Below are 25648 nucleotides of genomic sequence, written 5' to 3' on the forward strand. Positions count from 1 at the left end.
AAAGGGGAAACTCCCTGAGGGTCCTGGAAATCGACCGCAGGAGATGATTGATTACTGTGTTTGTTCATGAACTACAATCAGGAAGGGCTGACAAAAACAATTACTGGGTGTAAATGTAATGTTCTGCCATAGAAGAGAGAAACTAACTGGGCTTAAGTAGATATTAGCGAGGAAACTAGTGGCAATATATTGGTCAGGCACATATATCAGCCAACATTTGATTTTTAAGAGTGGATTTTGATAAATACGGAGTAAAATAAAGCTGTTTTTAATTTCGTACATTTACCCTATAACATACCCTATAATGAAAGGGTGTGCACACTTATGCAGTTAGTTATTCCAATTTTGTCCCTGAAATGTGTAACTGGTTTTCAGAGCCACTGAATAGGCTGTAATTTTTAGATTACAAGTGAAAAAGTTCTTGACATGATTTATCTTTGTTTCATTTTTTTGCATCACAAAAACCAGCTGTTTTAACAGGGGTGTGTAGACTTTTAATGATAGTACATAAGTACATAAGGGGAACATAAGTTTGGAGTTTTAGGACACCTTTAGGTCACCTGATGGAGTTTTAGGACACTGTTGGATCGCCTGATGGAGTTTTATTGGGTCACCTGATGGAGTTTTAGGACACCATTGGGTCACCTGATGGAGTTTAAGGACACCATTGGTTCACTTGATGGAGTTTTAGGACACCATTGGGTCGCCTGATGGAGTTTTATTGGGTCACCTGATGCAGTTTTAGGACACCATTGGGTCAGCTGATGGAGTTTTAGGACACCATTGGGTCACCTGATGGAGTTTTAGGACACCATTGGGTCACTTGATGGAGTTTTAGGACACCATTGGGTCGCCTGATGGAGTTTTAGGACACCTTTAGGTCACTTGCTGGAGTTTTAGGACATCATTGGGTCACTTGATGGAGTTTTAGGACACCATTGGGTCACTTGATGGATTCTGATGGATTTTTAGGACACCATTGGGTCGCCTGATGAAGTTTTAGGACAACATTGGGTCGCCTGATGAAGTTTTAGGACACCATTGGGTCGCCTGATGGGAGTTTTAGGACACCATTGGGTCACTTGATGGAGTTTTAGGACACCATTGGGTTGCCTGATGGAGTTTTAGGACACCATTGGGTCGCCTGATGGAGTTTTAGGACACCATTGGGTCGCCTGATGGAGTTTTAGGACACCATTGGGTCGCCTGATGGAGTTTTAGGACACCATTGGGTCACCTGATGGAGTTTTAGGACACCATTGGGTCGGCTGATGGAGTTTTAGGACACCATTGGGTCGCCTGATGGAGTTTTAGGACACCATTGGGTCGCCTGATGGAGTTTTAGGACACCATTGTGTCGCCTGATGGAGTTTTAGGACACCATTGGGTCACTTGATGGAGTTTTAGGACACCATTGGGTCGGCTGATGGAGTTTTAGGACACCTTTAGGTCACTTGCTGGATTTTTAGGACACCATTGGGTCACTTGATGTAGTTTTAGGACACCATTGGGTCGCCTGATGGAGTTTTAGGACACCATTGGGTCGCCTGATGGAGTTTTAGGACACCATTGTGTCGCCTGATGGAGTTTTAGGACACCATTGGGTCACTTGATGGAGTTTTAGGACACCATTGGGTCGGCTGATGGAGTTTTAGGACACCTTTAGGTCACTTGCTGGATTTTTAGGACACCATTGGGTCACTTGATGTAGTTTTAGGACACCATTGGGTTGCCTGATGGAGTTTTAGGACAGCATTGGGTCACTTGATGTAGTTTTCCGGTTCCTTGCCACTGTTGCCTTTGGCTTGCTCAGTTGGGGATATTCAAATGAATTAACCAATCAGTAATACCCTTGCTCAGCTCTACCAAACGTGGATGTTTTTCCGCTAAGAAACGAACATTGTTATTATGTTTTCAATGATGCTGTGAAGCTGCTTTGATGCAATATACACTGAGAAAAGCGCTATATAAACATACTTGACTTGACATAGAGCTAATCTCAAACACTATTCCCTCCCCAAAAGACAAACCTTCCTCCGAACCTCGTCCTCGTCGTCTGTGCGAACGAAGCCGGCGTCGGTCAGTAAAGGGCTGGTGAGAGGAGAAGGCTGACGTCCATCTGGGCTCTGGCCGAGACTGAGACTCTGTTTCTGGCCGTTTACCATCACCCTGCCTGCAGTCGGAGACTCGTTGTGCTGAGGGCTCCTGGAAACAGGACCTACAGGAGAACAGGCAGGTCATGCTAAAGCTTCGAAGCAATAAAGACTTGGTAATCAAATAGCAATGGATTAGTCAGACTTAGTAAATGCAATCGGTACAACATGTAAATGCAGTAAAACTACCCTGCTGAAAAAGAAGCCAATCAAGCATTTAAACCACTAGAATTCTTCACTAGCAAGACTTCTTGGTCAATCATTTTACTAAAAAGACTAGAGCGAATTGATCTTAATTTTACGAGTAAACTGCATGGCCCAACAAGCTTGCCAGTTTAAGCTGGCCTTTTCTGCAAGGTAGTTTTGACATTTTAATCCTTAACACTACTAGTAAAGATTCTGGATTTAGCAAGATCATTGCTAAGGGGTGAAGCTGCACAACACATTGTGTTTAGAAATGGACTACAGCTGACAGCACCACATCGGGAACCAGACATGAGTGAGTCACACTATCCTAGTCTGGGATTTCCGCCTGAGGACACTGCCGAGATACATAACACACTCCCTGGGTGATGGGGAGGGGAACATGTTTTATCTTCAGACCACTACATTCACTACACAAGCACATTCACATACTTGCCCAACAACGTTTCGTGTCCCATGCCTTGGCACGAATGGGATGCGACATGCGAACTGGGACATTTCAAAAGCACCGAGTGTCCACAGCGAAATCTGCAAATCTGGTGACAAAGGCCTCGTGGTGGCACGCACACATGCGTCGTCAAACATGCAAAACACACAACTAGAATGACTACTCCTACTCTACCACAAGACAAGACACACGAGGGGGGCGCTAACATCTAAGGGGGCATCGAAATGGAAACATCTGGAGTCCCGCTTCACAAGTACCAATTTTTATTGCTACCAATACACATTCATTTACAATGTTAAAGTGTTCCAGAAATGAATAAGACAAGGGAAGAGTTATGAAAGGGGTTTGGAGTAGTAAAAAAAACCCAACAGACATCAATCATACAGAACCTGTGAAGAGGCATCGAGAAAATGAACAACCTTGCAAGTTGAGAAAGTCCATTTATGTGCTACAGGATTGCAACAAAGAGGAATGGTTAAAAGGCTAACAGGTGTGAACTTTCCATTGCTTACCTGCACTCTTAGAAGAAATGGTTCTATTTAGAACCAGACATGGTTCCATCCCCCGCTTCATATATGGAACTCCAAAATGGTTCTATATAGAAGCATTTTTTTTGGTAAAAGGTTCTATTGGCCAAGTACGGAACCCCAGGGTTCTATATAGAACCCAGAGGAACCCTTTTTTAAGAGTGTATAGAACCTTTTAGGGGTTCCAAATACATAGCACTGATAGAACCTTTTAAGGTTCTATATAGAACCTTTTCTTCTTAGAGTGTGGTTATCTATTATTGTAGAGTCTACGTCAGACGGTTTGTAAACACATACACTTATGGTTAATTGTTTTGCATATGTGCCACAGAGATAGCACTGTTAATTATGAGTATTTTAAAAAAAGTAGTTACAATAGATCACACAAATTTATCTGGAACTTTTTGTATACCTCAGCAAAGTACATTGCATACTGAAAAAATCAGGAGGAATCACAGGTTGAGTCATTCAAAATCAATACTACTACGGTACTCTGATAAAACCTCAAAGAAAGTTAAATTACATTTTAGTGTAACTTGCAAAAAGCCAGGAATGCTACTTTGGTCACTGACAATGATAAATTACAGATCATTGGGAACGCTGGGAGAGTGAAGACTATATACATTCAACAGTGGCCTAAAGTAACGCTTTCCAATAAATATCGTCAATGCTTTCTTTTCATGTAACGGGGCCAAAAAAAATGCAGTGGTCCTGCAAATGGCTTCATAAACACTTTCGAAAACTTTTCACTGACATAAGATTGCCATGCAAAAGTAAAGAATGCTTATCAAACAAAAAACAGGAAAAGTTTGCATTTGTTAAATGAAAAGATTATATTTTTAATAGGGATGCACCGATATGAAAATTTTGCCCGATACCGATAACTCTTTATATTTGAAAGCCGATAACCGATATATCGGCCGATAAATTTAAATCCAAATTTATATCTAATTTTGAGAGCCCGATTACAAAAAACAGTCTCACAATTAAATCCATGTCCTAAGCGCACGATTATAATGATGTTTTCGATATGACAGACTTGCGTTGCACATGTTGTACCGAACCATGTTTTCATTTTTTAAAAAGGGATTTCAATAATATTTCAAGAAAATCAAAAACATAAACAGTGCTCAACAAGTGTCTCAGCTGAAGGGAATAATACATTATTTATCGACTTTAATATATCGGTCACATTTTCTTACCAGACCGATAACGATAACGTTAAAAATGAATATATATCGGCCGATACCGATATGCTGGCCGATATATCGTGCATCCCTAACTTTTAAATCAAAATATGATTCATAGACAATATTGTGAAACTTATACTATGCAAGGATGCGAGTCCAAATGTTTTCCCTAATGCATCAGAAAGAAAAACCGAGAGAGAGAAAGTGCAAAAAAAGGTCCCATTGAACATAAGTTGAAGGACATTTTGGACAGCTCTTGGAAACCTTCCTAATCTTTTCAGACTTCACATGCTGAGCCTCAAAACAAGTTTCTCTGTCCACATCTCACCTACATCCATCTCCACTTCAAAAGACCACTGCATTTTAAGGGGGCCCGTGTCAATGCCAAGTCTTTTACAACAGGACAGGGCGGTAAAATGCTGGAGACAAGGACAGGTTGACATGCTTCCAGGAGAGAGGGGAAAAAGACAAGCTGAGGCATTCCAGAGATACATGCTGGTAGTAGAACAGTGCTGACATTGGGCAGGAGAAGTCTTAAAAGCAATGCAACCTGAGCACAGGTTAATATACTCAGAAACCGAGTGAACATCAAGCATTGCAAACGCACCGCAGACAGATGACATTGATGAGGCGTGCCAGAGATACAGCAAGTTGTTTAGGCAAAAATAAATTAAGCAGCAAAGCAAAACAAAACAATATGAGATCTTTACAATGTCGTTGTTTTTTTTTAGGAGTGATGCATGCTGGGAAATAGGCAAGCAAACATGACAATGCCACCCCAAGTACAAAGATAAAGATCTTGGAGCTTCTACTAAAGAAAGAAACAATAACAAAGCTAGCATGAAGACGTACGTAACTGTTCACGCCTCGTCTACACAATCTCTTAGATTATCTAATATACCATACACCAGCCAATCAGTATGATCTATTTATACGACTCTACAACCTTTAGCCTAGCTGTGACAGTCAAAGCCACACAACATTAGCTTCTGTAAACTATAGCTATGGCCAACAGAGAAGTATTTACAGATTAAGTAAAGATATGGCATCTTTCAGTGTTTTTGTAACTCTTTCATTCTACAAGACTGGCAAAGTAGAAATATTTCCCAATATTAAAGGGATACTCCACTTTTTTTGGAAATAGGCTCATTTTACAACTCCCCCAGAGTTTTACCGTTTTCGAATACATTCAGCCGATTTTCTGATATTTAGAAGAATATCAGTAACCAGACAGTTTCTGGTCTCATTGACTTCCATAGTAGGAAAAAAATATACTATGGAAGTCAATGGCACCAGAAACTGCCTGGTTACTGATATTCTTCTAAATATCAGAAAATCGGCTGAATGGATTCGAAAATGGTATAACTCGACTGTTTAACTCTGGGGGGATAGGTAAAATGAGCCTATTTCCAAAAAAACTGGAGTATCCCTTTAAACTCTTGGAAAAACTAGTTAGCACTAATATGGGTAACCATTTTACCAGTTCTAATCAGCTTTCATTCTCTACATTTACAGACATGGCACTTTGCACTAGGACCTTCAATTACTCATCAATCTGACGTGAATCTTCACAGAGTAATAATTATGAATTGTGCATAAGTATTTCCTTTAGGCAGAACACAGTCTTGTCCCTAAACCCTCCAAATCTTGAAAAAATACCATCATGGCTAATCTTGTTGATCTTGAAATGTGACTTACTTGCTCAACTAGTGCCACTAAATGGAATTACCAAACACTGCCTGTATCAGATGCCCAATGCCCCAATAGCATTGGTTAATGCTATTTCAGGCCCACTAGAAACTACACAATGCACATGTAGTGGCAAAATGGGTGTATAGTCAACCCTCAACCAGGCACACTTCATCTTCTCTAGCAGTTAAAGCATTGCGCCCCATCCTCATCATTGATGCGATAACCGTAGCCATCGTCTCCCTCTTGGCCCTCATCCTCAAGTTGGAGACTGCCCAAGGAGAACTTGTTTCGAGGCATAGGGGAGGAATTGGCTGCCCCGGGGTTGCCGTAGACTAGGGGCTGACTGTACGAGTTGCTGCCTGCATCGGACTCTGAATCACTAGACTCCGTTCCACTACTAGTGGAACCATCGATCATGTGAACCGGGCCACTGTGGTCATTAGCACTCAGCCGGCTTCCGTAGAGTCGCTGGACATTGCTGGACCGAGCTTGGCTAGGTGAGCCAAACCCATTGGCAGCAACACGCCGCTCTAGGGCGGCCATACGTTCGGCCCTCGAGACCACTGATTGCAGTTCATTGGCCGGGGTTGAACTTAACTGGCTCAGAATCATGGGGTCAGTGTCGGAACGGTTGCGCATGCCGTTGTGGAGTTTCTGCGAGTGTGGGGATCGGCTGACAATTGGGGAGTAGCTCCCGTAATGTTGAGCCTCGCCTCCAGGTCGGCCATTGGTGTGGTAATGGCTACCGCCATCCCAACGGCGGTGACCACTATAGCCGATCGGCTCTGGATGGTTCAGGGAGTTGGTATTGTGAAAACTGCTCATCACCGGGCTGCAGTTTGCACTCCGGGAACCAACCAAGCGACCGGAAGGTGAGACCAGACCACGTCTGTCCATACCTTGAAACAACTCATCCACCAAGGTACTGCTCAGGGGTAGAGCACGTGCTGATCCGTTACCACAAAACGACCCATTAGACAACTGACTACCACTGAAGGTCTCCGAACTCTTCCCTAACCGATGGGTGGTCATGGGAGACTCCCTAAACCTAGACTTGCTTGGCCCTAGTCCATTGTGCTGACCGTTCCCATAACCGTTACTCTTGCTCGTTCTACAGCCAGTTGGCTCAACCTCATCATTGTCATGTGTGTGGGAGTGAGACCTGGTGACTAGGCCTTTGACCACATCATATTCGCTATCTATATCACTGCAGTCGATGTAAGGTATCGAGGAGCTGCTACCCTTGGTAGCATGCGATGCTAGACCTGTGCTCAGATGCTCAGCCTGCGGCTTGGACGGGGATGGCTTTAATCGAGCATCTGCCTCATCATGGGTCCCGTTTCGGCATCCGTTGGTCTGTGAGGTTAGGCTTCCAGTGTAGCGCTGGAGAGACGGGTTTTCAACAGTCACTTGGGTGCGTCCAAGAGGTGAGTCCGCCTGGTGTCCGGAAGCAGTGGCATTTCTCTGCAACATGTGCAATGCAAAGATTTGAGAGCAGGATGAGAGGCACAAACTTACAACAAATCAACAAGGAAGCGAACCAAGTTACAACAGGTAGACAATTTGGTTGATAATGTGTTAAAGGAGTAGTTCACTGATAATTTACTCACCCCCATGTCATCCAAGACGTCCATATCTTTCTTTCTTCAGTCGAAAAGAAATTAAGGTTTGTGATGAAAACATTCCAGGATTTTTCTTCATAAAATGGAAAGGTCCAAATGAGAGTTTCAGTACAAACTGTTCAAAGGGCTTTAAATGACACCAGACAATGAATAAGGGTCTTATCTAGACGAGGACCCTTCGAGTCATGACTCGAAAAAAGATTTGTTCATTTTGATGAACGAGTTCGAACAGGAGAGTCATGAACGCGCATCACAGAACAGAGCAAGGCGAGCATTTTAGCTTATAAAACGTAAACTTTTTTATTTATTTATTAAATGAGTGATCGTTTCGCTAGAGAAGACCCTTATTCATCGTCTGGTGTCGTTTAAAGCTGCACTGAAACTCTAATTTGGACCTTGAACCGTTTGGTTCCCAACGAAGTCCATTATAAGGAGAAAATGCTGGAATGTTTTCATCAAAAACCTTAATTTCTTGTCGACTGAAGAAAGAAAGACATGGACATTTTGGATGACACGGGGGTGAGTAAATCATCAGCAAAAGTTTTTTAAAAGTGCACTACTCCTTTAAGACATTTACTTTGGAAAAACATGCAATGATGAATAAGCCCATTGACGTATATCAACTCTTTCCCCGCCGGTGGCAGAATATTCCGTTTCAAATTGGAGTTGATTTTGATGCTGACTTTAAGCTTGCATAATATGGGTTATTTTACTGTGTTTGCATACCAAGCTAGCTCACACTCACCTCTACTTGACCCTCAGCACACAGCCTGGGTGGGAATGGAGAAAGATCACTGTTGGACTGGATTTTACTATGTTTTCTGAGGATGAAAGATTGGAAACAATCATCAAGGAGTTTTTCCAAGGGGATCTCATCACTAGGTTCAAAGCCGTGACCCTATATCCTCTCAGCTACTTCATGGATGATTGCTGGATTACTGTACGATAGTGAAAAGGCCTTGACTACGGTGCAATGATACTACTAGGTTTTTATGTGAGCGGTTGCTAAGCGGGTTCTAGGGTGTTGCCAGGTGGTTTCTAGGATGCTGTGGATGATTTTAGGGCGTGTGTAGATGGTTAAAAGAGCACTGCTACTACTGTATGTAGTTTTTAGGGTAGTTTGCCAAATCGTTCTGGGTGGCTTATGGTTACTAGTCAAAAGGAGCATTCCTCAAGTCTGGCGAAAATGCTAAATGGAGACATATTTATGCGGCTTGAATGGAATTTGGATAAATCATATTGAAAATATGATGAGTGTTGTTTATGAATGCATAATGTGATTTATCTTCTTGGGAAATAGATAACTGCCCTCATACTTTGTCTTTCTCATTGGTGTGTTGACTTCTGGAGAAAAATGAAATGCATTAGAAAGGTGGTGACATTTCGACAAAGGTCAAAAGAGAAATCTCACCTTTCAAATGGAACCTTTTTGAATTCCGAGTCCTTTACATAATCAATCACCTGCCTTTGTGTGCGGCCACTGATGAGACAAAACACGACAAACAACAGACAGGTTCAAAAACATCCATCTGGCGAGAACTGAGACCTTCTTCGACTCTACCATTTAGCAAATAAATCCATGTGGAATATATGCTGAACCAAGTTACAGTTAATTTCGGAAAAGTTAATTTCTAAATGTGCTGAACAGCACCATTTGAATAAATGTATCTGCAATATTTGTTACCTGAACCTGAAGGAGGAACCCCTGGTGAACAAAACCGGTTTGGGCTTGGGTTTGGGTTCTTCGTACAAGCGGAAAAAGGCATGGTACTCCACACAAATCTTCCAAAACACCTTGCAGCAATCCCTGCTTCCCATCATGAACTCCAGTGTGTCCTGACAGCTACTCTGCTATAGAGAACAGAGACGGAACATTGTGTCTTATTTCTCCAATTTGTTCAAATGGACAGAAAATGATTTATCCAAGTACCAAAAGTTATTTATGAATCGAGAACTCATAGCTTTGAGTTGAGACATTCGGATACTGCTATAAAATAATCCAACTAAAAAAAAAGAGAGAGCACTTACATTTAAGTCAGGTCGTAGTTTTATGAGAAAGCGCTTTCTCTTGAAGCTCAGCTTGCGGACTTTTGACCAGTTGAACGCATTTATTTTGGTGTGTCCCTTTAGAAATCATATAAAAACGAGATATAAAAGTGCATTCAGTGAGAATTTAAGACAAGAAAGCTTCAGTAAAAGCAGAAATGAGTTAGCTTGACTACAACGGGTGAGCATGCTTAAAGGAGTAGTTCACTTTAAAAAAAACTTTTGCTGATGATTTACTCACCCCCATGTCATCCAAGATGTCCATGTCTTTCTTTCTTCGGTTGAAAAGAAATTAAGGTTTTTGATGAAAACGTTCCAGGATTTTTCTGCATATAATGGACTTCAATGGGGTCCAAACGGTTCAAGGTCCAAAAGACAGTTTCAGTGCAAACTACAAACTGTTCAAAGGGCTTTAAACGATTCCAGCGATTCTTATCAAGCGAAACGATCGCTTATTTAATAAATAAATAATAAAGTTTAAGTTTTATAAACTCAAATGCTCGCCTTGCTCTGTTCTGTGATGAGCGTTCGTGACTCTCCTGTTCAAACTCGTTTATCAAAATGAATCACTTTTTTCGAGTGAGCGATCGTTTCGCTTGATAAGATCCTTATTCATCGTCTGGAATCGTTTAAAGCCCTTTGAACAGTTTGTAGTTTGCACTGAAACTGTGTTTTGGACCTTGAACCGTTTGGTTCCCATTGAAGTCCATTATATGAAAAAAATCCTGGAATGTTTTCATCAAAAACCTTAATTTCTTTTCGACTGAAGAAAGAATGACATGGACATCTTGGATGACATGGGGGTGAGTAAATTATCAGCAAAAGCTTTTTGAAAAGTGAACTACCTGGACAAAACTCTATTTAACTTACTTGAAAAACCAGCACACCAGAATGAGCCACGGCGAGGCTGAGCTTTGTTCCCTCTCGATCTTTAGCGGGGTGAAGACGCACTCCGTACATCTCAAGTCTTCGTGCAATCTCCAAAAGCTGGTAGTCCGATTCAGCGGGTGTCTGGCCGCTGTGAAATGGTCAAATTATATGAAATTAAGCCTCTTTTCTTTGCAAAAGCAAGTTAGTTTGACAGATAAATAAGCTTAATTACGACCTCCACACTCAAAGTCCAGGAACAGAACGTTTATCATTTCTTATAATTGCAGATGAAACCTGATAAATATCACAGTACACTGCACCTCCTAAATTAAACGTGGGTTGAACTTTAAATGTCAAAGCAATCCACAAATCGTACACTGAATGTCTGTTTTAATCAGCAAAGACCTACATAGGAGGATCTTCGATTAACTTTGCTTACAGATGCACACAGAAACATCCTGTAAACCAAATAACTGGTTAGACTTCACTTTGAGACACTCACACGTGTTTCCGATGGTATTCAACGATCTTGTCCATCAGTGTGTCCTGCTCTGGAATGTACTTGTTGTTGAGTAGATGCTGTTTACACTGAACCTCGTCAAAGTCTCCAATCTCAGCTGTAACCATAGTAACAGAGACGATTTTAATATGCATCTTTTTATATACGACACACACGAATGCAAACATACATATTGTACATTCACATAAATATGTGTGAGTGTAATAAATATACACACACATATGCATGTATGTATTAACTGTATGTATTTATGCATGTATGTCTGTTTTGATGGATGCATGTACTGTATGTATGCATGCATATATATATATATATATATATATATATTAGTGCTGGGCAACGATTAATCGCATCCAAAATAAAGGTTTGTGTTTATATAATATATATGTGTGTGGTGTGTATAACTATTTTGTATATATAAATACACACTCATGCATGTATATATTTAAGAAATATTTGCATGTATATACTTTATATAAATTTATACAGAATTAATATTATATACAAATATAAATATTTGATATATTAACAACACATTTTTCTTAAATATATGCATTTGTGTGTATTTATATATATATACAAAATAGTTATACACACTACAGACACATATATTATCTAAATCGTGATTAATCTATATATATATATATATATATATATATATATATATATGTATATATATATATATGTGTATATATATATATATATACACACACACAATGTCATATACAGTTTATACAATGTTAATGCCGGCCTATATGTAACAGTGTTTTAATATAGTTTAAAAAAGGTTAATTTAAAATGAATTATTTTAATATTTAATTGTAATAAATTCAACGGTATTATATGAGCTTTACATATATATATATATATATATATAAATAAAAAAAATGGTTTAAATGTGTGGGGTGTTGTAGCACTGGTCAGCCTGTTGATTCTGATGCTACTCTAGTCCTTATTTATGCTGTGAAACAGTGGTTTCCATAGCAACTAACCAGTCTGTGATTATGTGATGTGGGAGCGAAGCTTGTTAGACATGATCGAAACATGGTTTTGCATCAGCGGCGACAAAAAAATAATCTGATCCGTCCACCCGATGACAGCGCTGTCATTTACATAAACCATCAGGAATTCTGCTGGAGGATAAGCTTGCAATGCAAAGTCTAAGACAAGATGAATGCACTTAAAGAAACATACTGCTCTGTGGGAGAGATTTAATAATACTATATGTTAATTATTATAAAAATACCCATTGCATTGTGTTCAATGCATCAATTGTCCTAAACACTATTCTTGACCTATTTTCCGCTCTCTGGATGATGCGTGTGAATGTAAAATGACTATGGATTGTGCCAAAATCGTCAAACCGAATCCAATGAAAGTGCAAAACTCTAATGCATCTATTACAGAATGTATTCATTGATTATAATTGCTATAATAGTATGCAATATATTATTCGTATTCTCATATATTCATAATTTATATTTTTTTATACAATTACTGACCTACTTTTAGTCAACTATCGACCGAATCTAGCTTTCTAATTAACTTTAGATGCACAAATTAAACCACACATCTTATTTCGTAATATCATAATCAAATTGAATCTCGAAAGTGTTGTCTTACACTGCACTATATGAGCCACCAGCAGGGCGGCGCTGCTTTCATTACAGGTCAAACGTCCACAAGCCAGGTCATGCTTGATCTGCAAGGCGAAAAGATACCTGTGGACAGAGAGGACATCATTACACCTCATTAGCAGACACACCCAATCAGAAAGACAGACAGTAAATCAATGCAAAGGCTTTTTTTAATGCATGCAACAATCACATAATTGAGTCGGAAGTTAGCAAGGTAACAAGGTATTTTATGTAAGAGCATACATTTTTAAATTTAATCAAACTTTTTAAATCAACACTGAAACCAATCAGAGAAGTCCTTGTGTTTGAAGGTTAGCCTCATGCTTTAATAGCATCTTCTCATGGCGCTAAACGCAGCCGTGAACTATAAAGAGACGTTCTAATTGAGTTTGGCAGCGTTTCTCTCTCGGTTTGTCCATCTGTTATTGTGCTGCTGCCAAACACATTTACTGAACCACAACACAATTGTTATTCAGAACAGGACTCGGAGATTTCTGCCGCTCCAGTTGGACAATAGTCCATAAATTTGTACTTAGCTTGAAAATATTTTACTTTTACTGTCAGGAGGAAATTATATGTTTTGTGTTTTAATTATATATATATATATACATATACATACAGTTTTTACATGCAAATAATTCTTAAATATATACATGCATGCATATGTATTTACATTAGAGCTGTCAAACGATTAATCGCATCCAAAAGTTTGTTTTTACATAATATATGTGGGTGCACTGTGTATAATTATTTTTATATATATATATATATATATATACACATTATACACATGGTTGTTTATATTTAAGAAATATTTACATATAAATAATATTTTTTTCTTAAAAATACATGCGTATTTGTGTATTTATATATATATAACATAATTATACACAGTGCACCCACATATATTATCTAAACACAAACTTTTATTTTGGATGCTTTTATTTTATTTATACTTTATTTATACTTTAATTTTATTTTATTTATACTTTATTTTATTTAAATTTTTATAAATATTTATAAAATAAATATTTATAAACATTAAAATAAATATAAAAAAATATTTATAAAATGTTTTATTTATTTTATTTATACTTTCATTTTATTTTTATTATTAATCGCGATTAATCTCTGCACAGCCCTAAAAGAAATAAAAATAAAAATGACTGAGGCACATACAATTACTAAAACATAAGAAAAACCTGAAAATATACAAATCAAAATATTATTAAATAGTAATATTATAGAAATAACACATAATCTAGCTCTTCAAACTGATTTCCAAAATATTCTAGTATGATGTCAGCTATGTTTACATAATCCATCAAACTGATTTTTACAGCTTGGAGTGTTTTGCAAAGCCATAATGTCCTTGGACGAAGGTTTCAGGTTTGGCGGAAATATAATACGCAGCCATCTCAGGAAAATAAAACCCTCTTTCTGTGTTGCCAACAGCTACTGAGGGTCGGGCCAGAACAGCGTGTGTATCCGCAGAGACTCCAGGAATCCTGGGAGACCCAAACACAGCCTTACACTTTCTCTCAAGGCATCAATTGTTCTCTTGACTGATGCGTGACTCTCTAGGGCCGACGGGGAAATGTGCCACAAGTCATTTCTGTCAGAGGAGACTGCATGAAAGTGTTGTAAAATTCATTACGCTTGTCAGGCGAGAGCGTGTCGACACAATCAGCCGTAGAATATTAACATGCAGTTTGGCTATAAATTTGTCATCAGTTAGGGACATTACAGGCGGCGCCTGATTTAACACACATTCACTTTTCTACATCAGATGCATTATATTTATATTGAGGGATCGAGGCCAAACTGAGGCCATTACAACCATACTGAACATTTATTTGCTGAAATGCAAACTGAGAATGGCCTGCACTGCAACATTTATCATTTTTTTTATAAGACGAAATGGACAACTCACTAAGTGTCTCACGGTATGAGAAATTAAATCTTAAAAACAATGTTTAATGACTTGAATTCATGCACAATTTATGAAATTTTTAAAGTGTGTATACTTTTAAAGAATATAATTCAAACATGACTTATCCAATCAGAATTTATGTCAAGACCTGTGTTAGTTTAGGTTAATGAGTATGATACAATGTTTAATTACTTGAATTCATGCACAATTTATGAAATTTATAAAAATAAGTCTCACATTGTATCATACTACCAATCTCACACAGACTAACCCAGACCCTAATCTTACCATCACACAAAAATGTCTGCATTTATATATATATGAAGAGTTCAGATGCAAAAGCCTCTAAATGCCATTTGAAATTTTCTTCTAAAATGATCATTTTTATCAAGCATATATATTCAAGTTCAGTAATTTCTCTTAAATGACAATTAATAGGTAATCCTCATTGCAATTTAAGTGAAATTACTGAACTTAAATATACAAGCTTGATAAAAATGATCATTCAAGAAGAAAATTTCAAATGGCACTTAGAGGCTTTTGCATCTGAACTCTTCATATATTTATATTGAGATAATATTCTTTAAAATAATAAGATAATGTTCTTTAAAATTATAATAATAATAATAATAATAATAATATATAATTATTATTTTAAAGAATATTATCTTGAATATTCAATTATCCAAGTATGATAACTGGTTAAAATTAAAAATATAACTCATTATAGGAAGTGTTGGTCATCTAAAGCGCTTTAAATGAATAACACAGCTGATCATACCTGGTCAGCTCCTCTAATAACTGTGTGTGATCAGGAGGGAAGAACTTCACCACGAATCTCAGGATGATGTTCTTGGGTCCTGCAGACAGAGAAACATGATGACGTGCTGTCAGATCGAGTCGGCTGGTGTCATGTTCAATATTCATATCAGAGATACGTACGTCTGATTTGCTTCAGAATCGGCTTCAGCAGATCCAGCCACACCTGACGCACCAATCAAACAAAACAACATGAGAACGTTTGTCATGACATAAAGCTTTAAATGTATTTAAATGGAAAATTCTCTTTAAAATGCTAATCTTTCCCACACTGTAAAAAATAAAACCGTAATTTTTACGGTAAAAAACCGCCAGCTTAATTTTAACGTTAAAAATACGGTAGGAAAGTTAACTTAAAATTTACAGTAATAAACCGTATTTTATTATCTGATAACATAAAACCCCAATGTACATAACTGATTAGGAAAAAAAAAACAATAAAACTATGAGGAACCATAGTTATTTTAACAAAAACTCATCAAATGTGAAGTGTCACACCGGGAATTGTGGGAATTTCAACTTACAGTTTTTCACTGTAAACTACACAATGATTTGTTCTTTTTCAATTTCAAAACCTGTAAATTTAACAGTATTTCACTGTAAAATTATATCACAGTTATTTACCGTATATAGTACGGAAACCTCCTATTAACCAATTAACAGTTTTGCACTGCAGCGTTTTTACAGTATTTTACCGTACAGATCACAGTTATTTTTACAGTGCACATTGAAATCAGAAATAAAAATGAGTTAAATGTTTCTCACGGTCATTTTTCGCTGGTCCAGGAACTCCAGACCAAAGTAATCGCCCTCGACGAGATTCATATGAGCACACACCAGGTCGAACAGCACCTTCCCCGGGGCACGTTGCTGTTCAAACAGAGGAGAAAAGCACTTGTTATGAAGATCGTTAGACATGAACCACAAACAGGAACCTGTGGAAACGGACAAAAAGCATTTATTTTAATGTGGAATCGTGTTTAAAGCACAAATGAATATCTTGTTTCACAGGTAAAATAGCTTGAAAATCCAATTTCAACATCAACCTTCTCAGTTTCTATTTATTTACACAGCACAGACGACACTGAAATGTATAATTACAGTAAACGGTGTCGGCAAACACAAAAGACAACAGCAACAAGAGTTTGGCATTCAAACAAACACTCCTAATTGGCCATTGCACAACAGTTTTAACAGCTGGCGACCCCTGACCTCACTGTTAAATCTAGGCCAGACAACACAAACACACACATGTGTGGCACAGCTGACATTACAGTCCTGTCAGGCGTGAAAACACACACTCCGAGTCCACACACTGACCGCCATTACCAGTCAAAAAACAATAATAAAGAACCGACCACAGCCTTCATTTGCAACCTAATGGGAATTTGCGGGAAAACTAGATTCACTATTAAAAAATTAACCCCTTAACGGCTAACGGGATATTTAAGTTCACTTCAATATTTAACTACTAAATCCTAATCTAATCATGACAAACTAAATCGTTGGTACGGTCTAAGACTCAAGAATACATATTTGTTGATTTTTCAGAAAAAAAAATATATGAAGGAAGAGTAATGGATATGGATATGTAATATGACAAAGAAAAGTTTTCAACTTTGTAACAAAGTCAACAACCACACTTTTAATCATTCAAACTTTGATTTGCGTGCTAAAAGTTCACAATAAAACATATATAATCTAGTATTCGTCAATAAAAAAATATAAAATAATATTATCCTCTATAGGGTTGTGAAATGATTAATTGTGATTAATCGCATCCAAAATGAAAGTTTGTGTTTACATAATATATGTGTGTGTAGTCTGTATAATTATTTTGTATATATAAATACACACACATGCATGTATATTTTTAAGAAATATTTGCATGCATATACTTTATATAGATTTATACAAAATTAGTTTTATACATAAATATTTGATATATTAATAACACATTTTTCTTAAATATATACATGCATATGTGTATTTATATATACAAAATAATTATACACACTACACACACATATATCATGTAAACACAAACTTTTATTTTGGATGTGATTAATCGGGATTAATCGTTTAATAGCCCTAATTCTCTAAAAAGTTATCCTCTAAAATATAATATTGATATATGATTTGTATCACTTTTTTATAGCATCACATATTTAGCAGTTATCATATATTAGGTATTATTCAAAAGCTTATGAACTTAAGAATTCATCCTGTGGAAGAATAGAAACGGTACTCTAAACTATTTTTTCAGGCCCCGCCCCTTTTGGGCATAATTTGTGATCAAAACCTTTTCTAATCATGACGCATATTGTCAGAAAGGTCTGAGTCTCAAGGTTCCATATTTTGTGACAGAAGTGATATTTGGCATATGTTATGGCAGAATACACACAATTAAATTTAATGGAATTCAATGTCACCCGGTGGCAATTTTTGGTATTACGCATAAACAAAACCTTCAATTTTTGTGATATCAACTTCAAATTTGGAACACAACTTGGTTAGATATATACATTTTAATGGCTTGAACCTATATTAATTTATACATATATTTAATAAAAGATAAAATAAATATTTTATTACATTTTCATAACTATAAACTTCAATGACAATCTGCCAAGTGTCTTCTTTTAAACGAGACCAGCCATAAGTCTTTAAAGGGTTCGTGAAAAATTTAAATTTGGGTAGTGCATTTTCAAGTAAATGCTCAATAATGTGACACAATAATGTCTTTGAATCTCTATAATGCACAAAAAAAGCATTGAAAACTCGTCCTTAAAACTCAACAGCTCAGACATTTCCTTCATTTCAAGGACTTCTGCACTGAAGGCCATGGAGAGGTTAACCTCAGCAAACACACTGCTAGCCTCCACACGCGCTTTAAAACTTCTCTGAACTCCATCACCTAATGTCCAGCCAAGCAAAACGTCCAGAAACACATAAATACGGCACACGGAGGGCGAGCTGAGGTTAGCAGCCGTTCATTTAATATATGGAGGATTTCCATTACGGGGGATAAATGAGCCGACATAGCTACGCTCCTCGCTGTGTGCGTGTTTACAGTAACGCCAGGCTAACCACTCCCCGTGAATAATAGTCTCGCAGGACGACATGAAAGCGTGTTTGGATGGGATATTTAGTGCATGTTATGCTGCAGTTTCCATGTGTGATAACAGATGATCACAGAGGTCAAAAATAGAGATAATTCACGTCAGGATGATCAGATTATTGTATAATGTGCACACATTTCCCATCATTCCCATGATACAATACACTCACACTTTGCATCTGCTTTTCACTTCTGTTGCAGGTTTACAGAGACCAGCGCAAATGCTAAAAAGAAAATCTCCAACGGATAATTTTGTTCAAGAATGTCACCAATACATTTCGTAGTCACAAAACCTCCAAACTTACAAGGAATAAATATCCTGTAGGACATGACGGCAGCATTAATACAGTAAGTTGCCACGAACATACGATGTCTAGGAAGTTTTTGACATCCGAACTGAATCTGTTTCATGGCAATAACTACATATAAGGCAAAATAGCAGTTTAAAAAGGAACGTAAAATAAAAACAGATTTAAATGTGAAGATTGTTAAAAGTTGCAATACAACCCAATTTAATTTCATCATGCGAAACATCTGAGAGGTTCGCCTCAGGATATTTTCCCAAAATAAAACTGTCAAACGATTAATCGCGATTAATCGCATCCAAAATAAAAGTTTGTGTTACATAATTTGTTTATATATATATAAAATAATTGCACTGTGTATAATTATTTCATATATATAAATACACACACATGCTTGTATATATTTAAGAGATATTTTATTTATATATTTTACAGTATGTATATAGATTTATATATAATTTAGATTTATTATATATAAATATTTTATATATAAATATTTTTTTTTCTTAAATATACATGCATGTGTGTATTTATATACATATATATACAAAATGTGCACCCACATATATTAAGTACACACAAACTTTTATTTTGGATGCGATTAATCGTGATTAATCATTTGACAGCCCTAATTTATATTTATTTGTATTTAAAATCAATTGCCTTAAGTGAATTTTGGCATCACACAAAAACTCTAATGTTTGACAGATTTTCAATGAAAAAAATGCTTAAGTATGTAATTTTGATGATCAAAGATGAGTAGGGCTGTGCAAAGATTAATCGCGATTAATCGCATCCAAAATAAAAGTTTGAGTTTACATAATATATGTGGGTGTGCGGTGTACAATTATTTTGTATATATAAATACACACACATGCGTGTATACATTTAAGAAAATGTCTTGTTCATATACAGTATAAAATATATAGATTATGCATGTATATATACACCGTCTTAACATGCATATAATTCTTAAATATATACATGCATGCATAAGTAAATAATTACACACAGCACACACACATATATTATGTAAACAAAAAACTTTTAATTTGAATGCGATTAATCACGATTAATCGTTTGACAGGCCTAAAAATACATATGCATGCATGTATATATTAAAGAATTATTTGCATGTAAATACTGTACATATATAAATATTTTATATAAGAATAACATTTTCTTAAATATACACATGCATGTGTGTGTATTTATATATACACAAAATAATTATACACAGCACACACACATATATTATGTAAACACAAACTTTTATTTTGGATGCGATTAATCGCGATTAATCTATGCACAGCCCTAGTTTTAAGGGATACAATTATTGACTAGGGCTTTAAGAAACTAATGCTTGTTTTAATCAAGGATGCATTAAATTACATTGCCACAAAAATTCTATTTAATTTCTATTCATAAAAGTAAGGAAGGTTACAAATTTGCAAGCACATCTAAGAGGTTGGCTGAGGATATTTCACAAGAGCATCTACATCTGCGGTCACCAGCTGTTTCCACACCGAGCAGAAGAGCCCTCGAGCCGCGGGGGAACCGGGAGACATGCCAAACCAACACCGAGCCCACGCCGGCACGGACCGGGTCACGCAGGGGTCGCTGGGAATCTGACCCCCAGCGCAAACAGCTGATGTCATGCGAGCCGAGAGATCTCGAGATAAGGACTTTCAACACAAACACACAGAAAACATTCAGTGCTTTCAGTCAATATGAAACAAAACGACTTAATGAATCGCTGCTGACGTGTCATTGTGTGTGATAAATCCTGATTCAGACCCAGACAGCTGTTCCAGTCCGGATGCGTCCTAATTCCTCTCTATTGTAAATTGTGGGAAATAGCAGCCAGCCATAAATAAATCCAGACATGCCGGCAACGTGAGACATGTGTCTGTGGTTGCAAGACGGTAAAGCTAACAACAAAATCGCTAAAGCAGAATTAAACCTTTATGCAGGTCACTAACGCTAGGACACTCTCGCTGTATGTTTGGGAAACGACAACCGTATCATCTTTTCGGGGCCCCAGTGGATGCGGTACAGTAGCTCTCCGTTTCTGGGCTTCCACGTGTTGCTTTCATTGGATCCAGATGTTTCTATCCCACAGTCCCGCGCTGCGTTCAGAGCCTCACTGTTCTTCTGCTCCAATGCAATTAAAACTGAAGACGTTATCAGACTAACAGACTCTCAAAACGCTGACCTTCATCCAAAACAGATCTGGCTCTAAAAAACACTGTATTTATAGCACAGCACAGTTGGATGCATTTAGCCGCGCTATTGTTTTGAAGACGCATTTTTAAGAAGACACACAAATCTCAGGCCTTATTTTAAAAGGCTCATGAACTAGCTTTTTAAATTTTATTATATTGTTGTCTGACGTCAACAATACAATTATTAATATTACCCTCCAATGCATAGTTAAAGCTACACTGTTGTAAGACTAGAAAACTGGAACTGGTTGATGTAATCAGTGACCAGTGTCTTCTGAAGACAAGAGGACCTTGCTTGAACAACACACACACACACTCTTGCAGAGGAAGCTCACACAAGACTATGTGTTTTTAATGTGAATGTGATAATCTTTAAGGACTGTTTAGAATCATTTCAAAAGTCTCAGGGTGACTGGTAATAATGTCTCATTTCCAAAGAAGTTAAAGAAAAGGTAATAAGGTTTTTAAGAATATAGAAATATCTTGCACACAAAGGGATGTGTCTTTGAGTTAATCACCTTTGTCTGAATGCAAATTCTCCTTCCCCCAGTAAGAATGGTGGGGGTTTCAGTCCATTGTAGCTTGGTGATTGGATCAGGTAAATTTGGTGATTAGATCAGGTAAGGTTTGGCTCTATTTAAGGAAAATGCACAAGAGTTCATGGCTGCTTTCTGTATTCAGATCAGCCCGTGATGTTGTGTCTTCAAGGCTCAGCTCATGTAGTATGTTGGGTAAAGTTCCTTTGTCCTAAAACAATTGATGGTTTGCTCTGATTATCTTGTGGAATTGTAATAATACATTTACCTGACATAATAAATTGTTATATTTGGCTATTCTAACAGACTTTGACTTTATTTTCATTAGAGTTAAAAGGAATAGTCAAGCATTAACTACTAAATGATGCACAGATATCATTGATAAACCCTTTTCATTTTATGGAGTCAGATGAAAAGAGTTAATACATAAGATTAAATGTATTGCATTTAACTAAAATTCACTTTGCCATGGAAAAGACGGAACACGCTTGAAACCTTCACCACGAATCGAATTCCGCGATTTGGGTCGATTTCGTGCCCCTTTTTACACTGTGTAACTCTTTTAGTTTATTCTTAGTTCTTTCAAAAATATATGTGCTCATTAAAGGTGGAATACCTAAGATTTTTTGCATTAAAATATCCCAAAATCACAAGGCCAGTGTTATATATTTAGTTAAGATGATAACTTACAATATTCCAAATGATGTTTAAATCGCAAGAAAATTGAGATTTTAAACAAGGAAACGGGGAGTCGCCAGTAAATCGTGTCATATCCGCGTTACCTCGGTTTCCGCTCGTACTACGTGTAGTCCTGGACAAATGCGGTAGTTGTAGTTGTGCGTTAGCGTCTATCAAGCAACAAACGTCACCTTGTTTCGCGCATTTGTTATGGAATGGAGCACAATTATTCTTTAGCGATTGCACCTGGCTCTGTCGACAAAGACAAGTCTCATAAACGCAAACGTCAATGAACGGGTCAACCAAACGACCCAAGAAGAAATAAAACCAGCTCAACATCGGTGTGGCATTTCCTTAATCCGAGAGAACTTGGTGAAAAACTCTAACTAGAAAGAGACGCCGATCTTGCATGTGTTTTACTTGACAGGTGAGTAACACCGTGTTCTGTATTCAAATTTCATGTCAGTTAACGATGCAAAACAATTAGTATTATTGTTAGAATGTCTTGTTGTCTATGCATATGATGTGAAAAATCGTAAGGTCATATTCACCGCGAATATTGTTGGCTGTATCTTAGAAAACGACGTTTATCTGAAAAGTGTTTCCCGGCAACATCTGTGATAACTAATTTACTTTTAAACCTGACTTTTCTTGCGGTTATTTCAGTTTAATGAAAAACAAGCATGTCATTAGACGCAACAGTTATAGAAATCGAACTTTACCTCATCCATGACCACAAATTTTCCGTTCCCGTCTGATTTATGCACGGTGGAGTTGAAAACAACAGTTCCCATCATTCCGCGTTCCTCCAGGGCGTCATCAAGCAAAGCCGTTGTTGTTGTTTTGAATGTAGCGCCCTCTAGCGCATAAAATCTTAGGTATTGTAGCGTTAATGTATAGTTATTTCGTTCAAGTAATAAAGTATTGTCGTGAGTGTATAATATGCCATTGAAAATGCATACGGGTAAGGGGTTCTAATGTCGGTCGCCATGTTGCCCCTCCATCTTGAAAGTACATTAGCCAAAGAGGGACATACCCGTTAATTCAAGCTTCACCTTTCGCGTTTACGTTTGAGTTAACACTCATGGACGAGGTCGAACTGGAAGCCATGTTAATCTTGGACCACCGTAGGAGTTAAAACGAAATCGGAATTGAGAGGAACAGAAACTAATATTCACTGGATGGTCATATACCTTTTCACCACTAGACGGGGGTAAAAATCACACAGTGTAACTTTAAGGCCCTTTAGGAGACTTCAAGATGATATATAATCTTTCTGTCTCCAAAAATCACCAATTGCCTCCTATGAAATGTCTCCTACTGTGACCATAGCGCCTGTTAGTGAATGTTGACTGTGTGTCCGAGTGTGTGGAGGGGGCGTGGCTTAGCCATAGGTCAATTTTAAATAATTAATTTTAAAAATTAATTTTAAAGTGCTTTTTAAATAAATGACCTTACTATACCTATTTAAGATACAGTCTACGAATAAAAGCACAAAAAAAGTAAATGTGTGCCGGCACTCAGTCAAGAAAAATGCACTATGGAAACTCGCAGATGTAAACGACATCTCCAAATGAACGTAAAATGTAATCCAGCTATTAATCTTGGCAGTCAGCGGGAGTCAGACACGCTCTCATTGGCATTCCAGTCAGCTTGAGATGCACTACAGCAACAGCCTGACAGAGGATCCAGATTCACGATGGGAACTTGCAGAAATTCATTCACTCGGGGAAATATTCACAGTCAGAGACAGAAGGGTTGATCACATCTAATTCCGGATCGTGTTCATCATTTCAAATGCAGTCAAAGCAATGAATGTGGCTGGATGCGCATTAAAAGCTCAAAGCATGGTGTATTGCGTACAGAATTTAATTTCACGATGCTCAGTCTTTCAGCCATCAAATGGTTTAAAAGGTGAAAATATTGTGGATTAATTCATATACAGTAAAAAAAAAAAAAAAAAAAAATTAATATGTGCCGGCACTCGAAAAATGAAAAATGCACATTGGAAATGTAAAAAAAAAAAAAAAAAAAAAAAAAAAAACACATTTATTATAAATGTAACAGTGTAAAATCTGTGTGTAAAAAAGGTAATCTGTGTGTAAAAACAGGGGAAATGAGCATGCACACTTTACTCTTTTCCCACCAGCGATTTATAAATAAAGCACTTTTATTCTAGATTCATGCATTCTTTTTATATCAACACTTGAATGTGGGTAAAAAAAAAAAAAATTAAAAAGCAGCATTTTGAACAATAAGCTGAGGAAAAATGCATTTTTGTCAAAGACTACAACGTTATCACTTGTTTCTGCTTATTTTTTCCACATGTTTTGATCCAGAGCATCTCTACTCTTTCAGAAGATGTGTAATAGCACCAGGGTTCCAGACTGCGACCAAATTGGTTACTTACATATGCGACCATTTTTTGAGAATGAACTCTAATGTTTTAAAATGTAATGCATACATTTCAATGTTTAATGATTTTTAAAAGAAAAAAAGATGATGCTGATAGAAAGATGATGATAGATAGCTAGCTATCTAGCCAGCTATCTATCTATCTATCTATCTATCTATCTATCTATCTATCTATCTATCTATCTATCTATCTATCTATCTATCTATCTATCTATCTATCTATCCAGACAGACAGATAGATAGACAGATAAATAGATTGTATATAATTCAAAAGTAAAATGCTTAAAATTACAGATTAAAATTACTGTCCAAAATCCATCAAAATCCTGAAATTTGGCATTGATGATAATTAATATATTACAGGTATTTATGCTGCAACCCAGAAAGCCTTTGCTAGCTTTGGTCCATTTAAACCACTATTCATCAGCATGCATTGATTAATCCCATGGCATGTGGCAAAAAAAAAAAAAAAAGTAAAAGGTGCGACCAAATCAAATGCTGGTGCAACCAACTGAGAAAGTCAGTAGCACCAGTTCAACCAGTGGAAAAGTTAGTCTGGAGCCCTGAGCACCCCATACCACATAACAGGGAAAACACGCCTGGAAAATTCCATCAATGGCAGGGAAAGAGTTAAATATCTAAACTGAAAATGAAATCCACCAATCAGTCTTTACTACTCTGCATATGTCACTGCTTTGCTAAGGAAA

At 37.2% G+C, this 25648-nt stretch overlaps 1 protein-coding gene across 6 annotated transcripts in view; it reads right to left on the reverse strand.

Annotated features, from left to right (window-relative positions):
* The window catches only part of farp1 (FERM, ARH/RhoGEF and pleckstrin domain protein 1), an 80598-nt gene that overhangs the window by 19757 nt on the left and 35193 nt on the right, over window positions 1–25648 (reverse strand). For 3 of the 6 annotated variants that reach the window (XM_039648330.2, XM_089132556.1, XM_089132557.1), the window contains 12 exons: window positions 16427–16531; window positions 15785–15827; window positions 15624–15702; window positions 12896–12993; window positions 11255–11369; window positions 10753–10900; window positions 9865–9960; window positions 9521–9687; window positions 9248–9316; window positions 8582–8657; window positions 7480–7678; window positions 2031–2218 (listed from right to left, as the gene is read on the reverse strand). In XM_039648330.2, coding sequence (XP_039504264.2) covers window positions 2031–2218; window positions 7480–7678; window positions 8582–8657; window positions 9248–9316; window positions 9521–9687; window positions 9865–9960; window positions 10753–10900; window positions 11255–11369; window positions 12896–12993; window positions 15624–15702; window positions 15785–15827; window positions 16427–16531 — 1383 coding nt within the window. Of the gene's footprint in view, window positions 1–2030; window positions 2219–7455; window positions 7679–8581; window positions 8658–9247; window positions 9317–9520; window positions 9688–9864; window positions 9961–10752; window positions 10901–11254; window positions 11370–12895; window positions 12994–15623; window positions 15703–15784; window positions 15828–16426; window positions 16532–25648 lie in introns of all 6 variants that reach the window. The other 3 variants (XM_039648331.2, XM_089132558.1, XM_039648332.2) reach the window with 3 other exon arrangements.

Source organism: Pimephales promelas, chromosome 6 (assembly GCF_988280905.1).
Source record: "Pimephales promelas chromosome 6, fPimPro1.hap1.1, whole genome shotgun sequence".
NCBI classification, from domain to species: Eukaryota; Metazoa; Chordata; class Actinopteri; order Cypriniformes; family Leuciscidae; genus Pimephales; species Pimephales promelas.